Here is a 9,634-nt window from a genome sequence, read left to right as displayed (position 1 = left end):
GGGGGGCGCCACGGGTGGGATGGGGCCTGGGAGGCGGCGGGGGGGAACGGGGAGCGTTGGCAGGACAGGGTGCCCCGGAGCTGTCAGGGCAGCGGCACAAGGGCGTGGGGCCCTGCTCGGCCTTTCCTCCTCTGCATCTGCCTGATGCATATGCTTGTCCCCTGGGACGCTTCCTTCCCCTTTCCCCCAGGCGCTCCGAGCCATGGCGGTGCGGCCGCTTCCCGTCCTTTTCCTCGGCTGAATCCCGTCCGCCGTGTGGGTTGCGGAATACCGTCGCGTTTCGCCGCCCTTTTTTCTCCTTTCTAGCTCAGATGAGGCGGAGGCGATAATTGCTTGTTCGGAAGGGAGGCATAGTCCCTCAGCCGGCCGGAAGATGCAGGAATGTAAAAGGATTGTGGTTTTCAGGGTGTTTTTTTGTGGGCCTGTAGGTAGTGGATCTGTCCCTGGATTCAGTACAGCACAATTACCGAGGCAGCCATATTGGGATGATGATCTGACAATCCTCTGAGCTAAGTCAGGAGGCAGGCGTCGGGAGACAGGATGACAGGCCTCGTAGTTTTGGGGGTCATTGGCACAACACGGGTATTAGAACTGCGGTTGGATGACTACAGTTCACCAGAAGCAGATGGTGAATATGTATCTGTTCTCTGAAATGTAAAATAACGTTCGTCCCGAATTTTAAAGTATATTTCTGTTTACTTCCAGCCTCCTCTTAGCTCAGTTCTTTTTGTTGTTGCACAATCCAGTACACTGGTGTGTGGATAAATAGCCATATGTTTGCGTGATGTTTCAGTGCACGGCCAAGTTCTGCACCACTGTTTTGTCTGGCATCTTCACTTAGTATAAAGATAGCAATTCGTAGCGTGTGAGTTCAGCTGATATATCAGACTGTCATCACTACCTGATCCTCAGCGGAGGACCTAAAATTGGATTCCCTCTGGTTCTCTTGTTCATAAACCCCTGCTGCTCGGAACAGCTGTTTTGCTAACTTTCCATATACTAATCTCTATCTTTGTTCATTTTCTTTCTTTAGAGTTGTTGTACTGGTTAAGTTACAAGCAATCTTTTTGTTGAAAAGTTACCACATTATCTGGGAGGCATACCTATGCAAATATGACACAATGGCTGGTTATGTTAAATAAAAGTGGTGCTTCTTCATTTGTGATGTGTGGTGGTTTTTTAATTTTTATTTGAACATAGAGATACAGATTCTGAACGCTGGTTTTGTAACCGCTTTGAACTTATTGCAAACTTCTGTGAATATATGAATAATAATTTGACTCTAAATCCCTATTCGTAACTTTATTTCAGGAAATAACTATATGCTCTTTATTTTGACATTGCATCAAAACTGGTTTGCCAGAACTTTCAAATACATCCAAGGATCCAAGTCTTAATGAACAGTTTGTTTCTTTAAACATATGTGTGGAAGTCCAGATCTAGTTACAAGTGCTTTGAGACCATGAAAGGTGGTTGACCAACATCATTGGGTTTGGCAGCTTGAATAACAGGAAATGGACAAGATATTTAAGTGATTTGTTTAATGACACACTTGAATACTAAAACCTGACTGTGTGACTTTCAGGGTGGATGGTGGATATCTTTAAAATAAGTGGAAAAGTAATATGTAGGATTTGCCTTTGTGCTGATGGAGCTTGCTAAACAACTTAAATATTATCTGCTACCTGTTTTAGAGCCAGTGGTATGTCATGTCAGAGAATTGAGCATGCAGTTGCCTTCTTTACTGGTTTCCTGATGGGATTTCTACAGGCTGCATGTGGAAAGATACACAGCTAGTAGACTTTCCAAGACACTAGGAGACTGATTCATTCTAGCATGGATGGCAGCCTTCTAAGCCTATAATGAATATATATAAAAAAACCCATCTCTCTTTTATAAAGATTGTTCTAAATCTGTACCACAGACTGTATTGCACATCTTGTTTTGCTCTGTTGCAAGTTATGTCTCTTATTACCACTCTGTAGACAGAGTTTTGTAGTAGTAAGTGATGCTACTGGGAAATGTGAACACTGGACAAAGTTGCAGTATGTTATCTGTGATGCTATGCAACTTGGTCTCATTTTGACTTATTTTATCATTCTGTATGATGAGGGCAATACTGCTTTTATAAAATGTTACAACCAGTTAGAGTTGCTGATAAGTGGGGAAACCCCCCCCCTCAAAGCCCCAACAACTTAAATTTATGGGAAGCTTGGTAAAATACATATTTTTTTCTTCATTTTCTTATTAATGGAAATAAAAGCTTGCATAGTGAGATGGTGTTCAAAACATCTCAAATCCTTGTGCATTTTGCTTATTTCAGCTATGAAAAGTAGCAGAGCTGAGAATGAATGAGGTTTAAAATTACACCAAAGTTAGGGCTGGGAAAAGTTGGTAATTACAGAAGTCTAGCAGTTAAAATTCTGTGCTGTTGTAGGTGATTTTGCGACCTGTTCTGTAAGAATTTCTTCACAGCTTTGTTTCAAACAAGGCTATCATTTAGTCAGTGCATATGGAATCTCTGGCAATGTGCTTTTCATGCTTTCTTATTAAAAAGGTGTTCAGAGCTACTCAAATTTTTTTTAAAAAAAGTAGATGTTTTTCACCCTCGCTTTGCCAGTTTTCTAGATATACTAGTTATCAGCAGAAATTAGTGTACTGAGAGATATTTCTATAAAAACATCAGAAAAAAAATCTTTGTATGTGGTACTCTTCAGGAAGAAGGGAAAATAAGTTCCCTACATTTCATAAATAATACTATAAGAACACACTGTTTGTATTTTTGTTATCTTAAAAAAAAAATCCATTAATGGCCTTAACTTTATTCATTGGTCCTTGTGGGCAGTTGATGAAATGTTTTTTCACATTAATATGGATAGATGGGGAAAAGAAAGGTGAGAACCACTAAGCCACTGTCAGGTAGAGTGTCTGTAATGTGCTACACCCCATGAAAATTCCACTGACTTATCTTTTTCTGCAAAGTAAACTGTGTCACTATGAACTTGATAAGAGCAGAGATTTTACACTTGATATATATGTTAAATTGTATTTCAGAAACAGTGCTTAGCGGTTATGTACAGTAACATTCGTGGGTTTTAGCAGCAATATTCAGGGTCAGTTGAATAACACTACCGGGATGTATCAGGATTAGTCTTGTCACTTAGCTTTCATGTGAGGGCACAGGTACCTTACGCAAGGGTCATGTTAAGAAGGGAGAGCAAAAAATCCATGTGGTAGATACTCAGGATGAAGGCTGACAATGAAGCTCCATGTTTGATACACTTTGTTATACAAAGTAGGCACCTCTGAGTAAGAGTGAATAAAGCAGTCCTCTAAAACAACTCTTAAACTTTGAAGATCATGTGAATTCGTTCCCATTACTTCTTTGCTGTATTCTATGTTTAAGTTTCTAGGGAAACTTCTTAACATTCTGTATTAACCTTAAAGCTGACTGTGTGGCTGTTCCGTGAATCGTTTTTCTACCAGTTTGCTGCACCCCTGACATTGAAATTTAGTTGGCTTGAACCTGAAGACGTTCCTGTTCTTGTAGTCTGGTGAGATACCTCAGGTACCTGCTAAAACAAGGAATGCTTTAAATTACCTCTGCTGCTTGGTGGAGTAATTTAATTTCTGCCTTCACCATGTGATGACATTAATGAAGTAATACCATTTTATTAAAAACTTCGTGTAGTGTGTGAAGATGTGTCATAACTTTAATTAAGCACGTATAACTATTTTTATCAGCTGTAGAACATACTTCAGACCTGAAATGCTTCTGCTTTAGATCTGCTAGTCAGTTTTGTTCTTTTGTAGCACAGCAATTACAATCCTGAAATGAGGGATTTGATGGATATGTGGTTTAGAGATAACCAGAAAAGATGTCAAGGCTTCTGGGCCATGCATGGTGACTTGTGCAGGGTAGAGTTCTGCCCATGTTAACTCAGATTCAAGATAGAAATGACCGCACTGAGTCAGACCAAAGATTCACCTAGCCCCGAAGCCTGTCTTCAGCAGTGGCTGTAGCAGCTGTTTAGAATATAAGGAGAAATCAGCCATGTAATCGTGTTTTCTCAGTATATTCTTCCAGGTTCTGGGAGTCTGCCTTGGTGGCCTTCCTAGCCAAGAGTGATAACTTTTCACTAGACCTTGATAGCTTTTTCTTTGACTCTGTCTTAGTGCTTTTTGAGTCTGTTTAACTTCAGCACTGACACTGTCTTGTGGCAGTAAGTTAAACTGCTTAATTGTAGACCAACTGAAAAACTTTCTCTTAATGGGAAAGGTTGGTCAAGGACAATACAGTCTTTATTAACCCGGCATTCCAATACTGTCTTGGATGTGCCTTGAAGTTTGCATTGTTTGTATCGGGGATAGTTCCCTGCCAACTAAAAGCGCTCAGTCATTGGGACACGGTAGGATTTGAACAAGTGTTTTGGTAATGAAGATGTATGAAGATGAACTTACTGTTGAACATTTGCTGAAGATAGATAGTAATATTTACCCTGAAGACAATAATTTTTGCTTTCTCTTCTTTCGTACAGAGTAGCGTGTCCTTTAATCACTAGATATACAAGTAGTTAATGAGGTTTTATTTCCTTTGAGAAGAGGACTTTCCTAGGACTGCAAGGGGTTCTTTAAGGTTGTTGAGTACACCCTTTTCTCTGGAATGGCGTGTATGGAAAGTCAGCGTGATATGGCTCATCATCACATTTGTGTTAGTTCTAATATTATTGCTAATGCATTGTGGCAATGAGGATTGGCAGCCAGCGAACCTGGATACGTAGTATACGGTAGCTAACTCCTGCTGAAATCTAAGTAGCTGTATTCACTGCTAAAATTATCTTTGTTAGGTTAAGCCTAACACATGTTGCAACCAGATCTTCATTTTGGTATTGGCATCCTTCCTTTACGGGAAGAAAACCAAGTAATGAAAACAAATATGTGTGTATACTTAAAAAGAACTGCTACAGATGACGGAGACAGTGTACAGGTGCTGTTGAGCGTATTTCCAGTTCTGTCTTTGAACTGACAGCTTTTGGGGGTGGGGTAGAGTGTGTGTTTGTTGAGTAGAAATTGAAGTTAATAAACAACTTGGAGCCTCCCTAATTTTATTGACATCTTGAATGCAATAGCTGTGAATAACTAAACTATGTTTTTCTCTTCAGAAAACACCAACAAGAAGGATAACTTGAAACACTCCTGACCCCTTCACTTTGAATTTCTTGACTGCACTACAAGCAACCAGAATGTCGGGGGCTTCAGTGAAGGTGGCTGTTCGGGTCCGGCCCTTCAATTCCCGAGAAACCAGCAAAGAATCCAAATGTATCATCCAGATGCAAGGCAACTCAACCAGTAAGTTTATTTTAATCTCTTAAGGGAGTCTTTCTCTCTCTTCTTCCTTCCTGCTTCACCTTTTTATCAGACAGAACTGACTGAAGTGTGTACATTATATCATCTAGAATTACTGTTTTTAGGAAACCTTCTCTTCTGAGTCTGTCAGTACACACTAGATTGTCTCTGAATTTGACTAGAAAGTCTAAATCATGTATATTTTGATTCTGATGCAGATATTTATGGTGTTTGCTTGCAGTCAGTTGAGAATTCTCAGAAAGATTAGAAAACCAAAGTGAAAACTTTTTGTTTAAGTCAGTGTATGGGAGTATAACGTGGACTGACAGATACGGGGATATGTTGCAGACCACAACATGGTAATTGTGGGGGTATAACTCCTGGGTCTGGTGCTTTAGTTCTCGGTGTGCTTCTTCTGCAGTCTGTACCTTTGTTTAGGAGCATAATTTGAGTGAGAAGGCTGATGGAAAAAGGATGTCAAGTTTTATGCTTTCCAGATTAGACGTCTAAATGATGGAAAAATAACAGAATACATAAAATCATCTTATTTTCTAACCAATTAAAAGTGTTAGGGTTCTTGAATATTTAGTGTGGGTCTAATTCAGAGGAGAAGACTCTTTTATGGGAAACTGAATATGGGCACACCATTTATTGATTGATTTATTTGCTTGTTTTACATTCTTGTTAAGGTCAAGACAGTATTGATACCATTTCCTGCAGTGTTGTTGGTCATGTGTAGTCTAACAGCTATACCTGTAAGCTGTTCTTATGGTCGATTTCACTTCCATAATCAAGTAGAGTTATCTTGTAGCTCTAGGAAGTAGCACTCTACTGAATTACTTCACTGTCTGATTATTTGAGTATTTATTCATGCATGTTGATACAAAGGAGGTTTTATACAGGCTCCTCCCATTTTTTTTTAGCTGAGGTTATACTTCAGCCTGCTTCTGCAATGGAATTTAAGTCCCGTTTGTGATCACTTAAATTCTATACAGTGTTTATGGTTTCCTTGGAAGAGAGGCATCATACAGAAGAGAGCTTGTTTTTCAGTGTACTAAATTCTTATCTTCAGACCTTGGGTGGAATATTACCTGAAGAAACTTTTTTTTGGGTTGGATTACAACATTTCCATTTAAAATGGTGAAGACAAATGTTCAGAAGTCATCTCATGTAGAAACAGGTGGTTTTTATCCCAACGTTGCCTGCCATCTTTCAGACTAAACTAGTGTGGAATGGAAGAACTATAGACTCCGTTAGATGGAGATGCCATCAAGCTCTGAACTACAGCAGGACCACTGGGTACCACTGTAAAAGGTCTTGCTACTGTCATGGCATGACAGCAATAATTTTAGATGATTAAAATATTTGAATTCCAGGAGCCTGGGGTACAACAACAAGGGCAACCAGTGAATCTCTAGCGATCTGACTCTTAAGTTTCAAATGTGGTGTAGACAAAGGACGGTGGTTTTATTTCTGAGTGCTAGAGCTGCACTACAAAGACACATTTTTCAAGAAAGTGCCTCAGCTTTCAAAAGGGGAAAAATACTTCCTAATGTATCTAGTTGGAAATTTCTTTACAGGTTCTGCTATATTTTGTGCTCTGGAAATGTTCTTATCTGTAGGCTTCTATTTGAGTCCTATGGCTCTGATACAAGATGGGTGATATGACAGGTGGTCAGGTTTAAGTCATCAGGGGCCATTACAGACTGTGGGAATGGAATCATCAGTTGCAATAGTTACACATTCTTACGGTCTGTGGGCTATTTTTTATCTGTATTTCAATCTTAGAAGATAATGAAGAAGGTAGATAGGAGCAATTACAGAAGAGGATCATATAATGAAAGATACAAATAAGGCATTGTCTGGTGCGGAGAAAAACTGAGCAGAAACTTTTCTCCAAAGAATTCTCCTAACAAAGCTGTTTGACACATAACTTCAAGCTGAAATTCTTCTGATATGTTTTTAGGCTATGTGTTAGATTTGGAGGCATAAGTACTGTTGCTGTTTTTGCCAGGGATTCTTTTTCTCATGGTCCCTCAGTCTTCACAGCCTCAGTTACATTATTGAACTTCTTAGTATTAAGGTCTGAAGTTGGTGAAAAGCTGACTACAGGAAGTACCATTAATGTATCTGACTCTTACATCTGGTGCAGCAATTTCAAAATAAAGGGAATTCAGTAGTAATTCTTGCCTATGGAGTTCCTGCTTCATACCTTCAAATGTGCCGGTGAAATGGTCAAGGCTTAGATATCTTGCTTCTGAGAAGGTTATTTTTTCATTTGTGCGCTAATCAAGTTGACAGGAGGCACATCTGAGAGGCTGGTGGTAAGTTGGGTGGTGACTATTTTAAGCCTTCAAGGCAGTTAAAGTTCCCTTATCTTGGAATTAAAGCCTAATGAACTCTTGTGATGAACAGAACTGATGAGACGGTGTGAAGTGTGATAGCTAAGAAGGGGTTTTGATTGTTACTTGAACTTCAGTTCTTTATGTATTGATTGGCCAAGCTATTCTACAAATCTTTTGTGGATCCTGAGTTTAAACTTTGTCCAAGTCTGAGTTTTGTAAATTTATTGGCTGATACAGGCAGAGGCTTACATTATATTGAAATTGAGGCAAAGTGTTCAGGATTATTTTAAGGAAAACAGTATAGGGATACAGATAATAAAATGTATCACAGGTTACTCCATTTGTGGCTTTTTTTAAATGAATGTGTGAAAAAAGAAGTGTTTTTTTGAAGACATCCATAATGAAGTATGTTGTAAAGTCAGAATGCCACTAGGGTTGTGGCCTGACACGCTGCTTTTGTTTGTCAGTTTTTGTGTGACTTTGGCTGTTTACAGCTTTTGAGTTGCCTGTCATTCACAGTGGGCTTGCCAGCAAAACAAAACGTCCTCCTGGGTTAGAAAGTTTATTCTCAGTTTTGTTATACAGTTTAACTTTTCCTTCAAAGCAAAGTAAGTGTAAATTTTTGGTGGACTTGAGGTCTCCTACAGAATTAACTTGTTATCCTGTCTGGCTTTTATGTCGTTTTCTCATAGCAGATCAAGACCTTTAATCAAGATCCATAGTAGACGTCCATCTGCATAATTTCTCAGTGTTTAAAAAATGATACTGTAGCTGTATACAGTTTTATATATGTATATAAGAGAGATGTTACAAAGGTCTTTAACCTGCCATGTTAAGAGCACTTAGTGGAGTAATTGGGTCTTCTATTTTTCTGTTGGAAGGATGCAAAATACAGAAATTTTGAAATTGGTGCTTGAAACATATTGTCTCTTTTTCTTTTTTTTTTTTGTCTACTATGATAAGATGACAAGCCTAAGTTGTCAGTCTTTATGTTATTAAAATAAATGTTGCAAAAATGAAATTCTGCAGTCCAGCTGAAGTCACATGTGCTGACTGCATTAAGGGGCTGGTATTTTGGCAGAAGGCCTGCACTGCTCAGATCGTATCTGGTTGCAGATGGTATCCATTCGAATGATACTGCCAAAAGTTCTTTAGTGGAAATGGGAGACGTGTGGGTAGGAGAATAGAAGGTAATAGAGGAATTTTTAAAGACAGGAGAAGTTAGAAGCTGCAAAATCCTACCACTTCATTAATTTGATAATACTAAACACTTTCCAAAGATGAGGTAATGTCACCATCAAATTACTAACAAAAAAACCCTACCAAAACTGAGTGAGATTAATTTAAGACCTTTTTAAAATTTATTATTAACGCTTAATTATGATCTTAAGAAACATGAGATTTGTTTTCTAAAGCACCTGCTATTCAGTTGGGTTCAAGTGACCTCAGTGCTTTGTTTTCATTTGGATTTATGTTCATATCTATGTTGTCCCTTGTACAGAGGTCACTGGCAGATGTGAACATATGCCCCTAAGTCTCACACGCACATGCCCACTCAGGCTGAGGCACAGCATAGCTGTGTTTGCAGCATTGCCCATCGTGCAGTCAGCTGTGCGAGGGTTCCTGGTGAGAGAAGGGAAAAGTCTGTGGGCTCTGAGGACTTTCCCTGTTGATAATTAATTCCTTAGTGTGATCCTTCTGTTAGCAGTCATTACTGTAGCTTAGCTTGACACTGCCTAATACAGTGTTGGTTTCATATTCTGCTTCTTACAGAATGTTTTCAAGGGAAACTTGGCATCGGTGGGCTTTTAAGTTGCTTGTTGTGATGGTGGTTTATTGATAAAATCCCACCTAATATTGAAATGGACTGAAACTTCTGAAATAACACATCTTTTTCTCTGAGATAATATTTTAAAAAATTTGTCAGTCTTTAAATAAATTTG

At 39.0% G+C, this 9,634-nt stretch overlaps 1 protein-coding gene across 26 annotated transcripts in view; it reads left to right on the top strand.

Moving 5' to 3' along the window:
- The first annotated feature begins 5,155 nt into the window (after positions 1 to 5,155).
- The window catches only part of KIF1B (kinesin family member 1B), a 90,684-nt gene continuing 86,205 nt past the window's right edge, over positions 5,156 to 9,634 (top strand). For all 26 annotated transcript variants that reach the window (XM_026862455.1, XM_026862453.1, XM_026862443.1 and 23 more), the window contains exon 1: positions 5,156 to 5,349. In XM_026862455.1, coding sequence (XP_026718256.1) covers positions 5,244 to 5,349 — 106 coding nt within the window. In that variant the 5' untranslated portion in view covers positions 5,156 to 5,243. The remainder of the gene's footprint in view (positions 5,350 to 9,634) is intronic.

The sequence above is a fragment of the Athene cunicularia genome (genome assembly GCF_003259725.1).
Source record: "Athene cunicularia isolate RWA chromosome 21 unlocalized genomic scaffold, athCun1 chr21_part1, whole genome shotgun sequence".
Classification (NCBI taxonomy): domain Eukaryota; kingdom Metazoa; phylum Chordata; class Aves; order Strigiformes; family Strigidae; genus Athene; species Athene cunicularia.
Note: the sequence above shows the minus strand (reverse complement) of the source record. Positions and strands in the feature narration are given on the sequence as shown.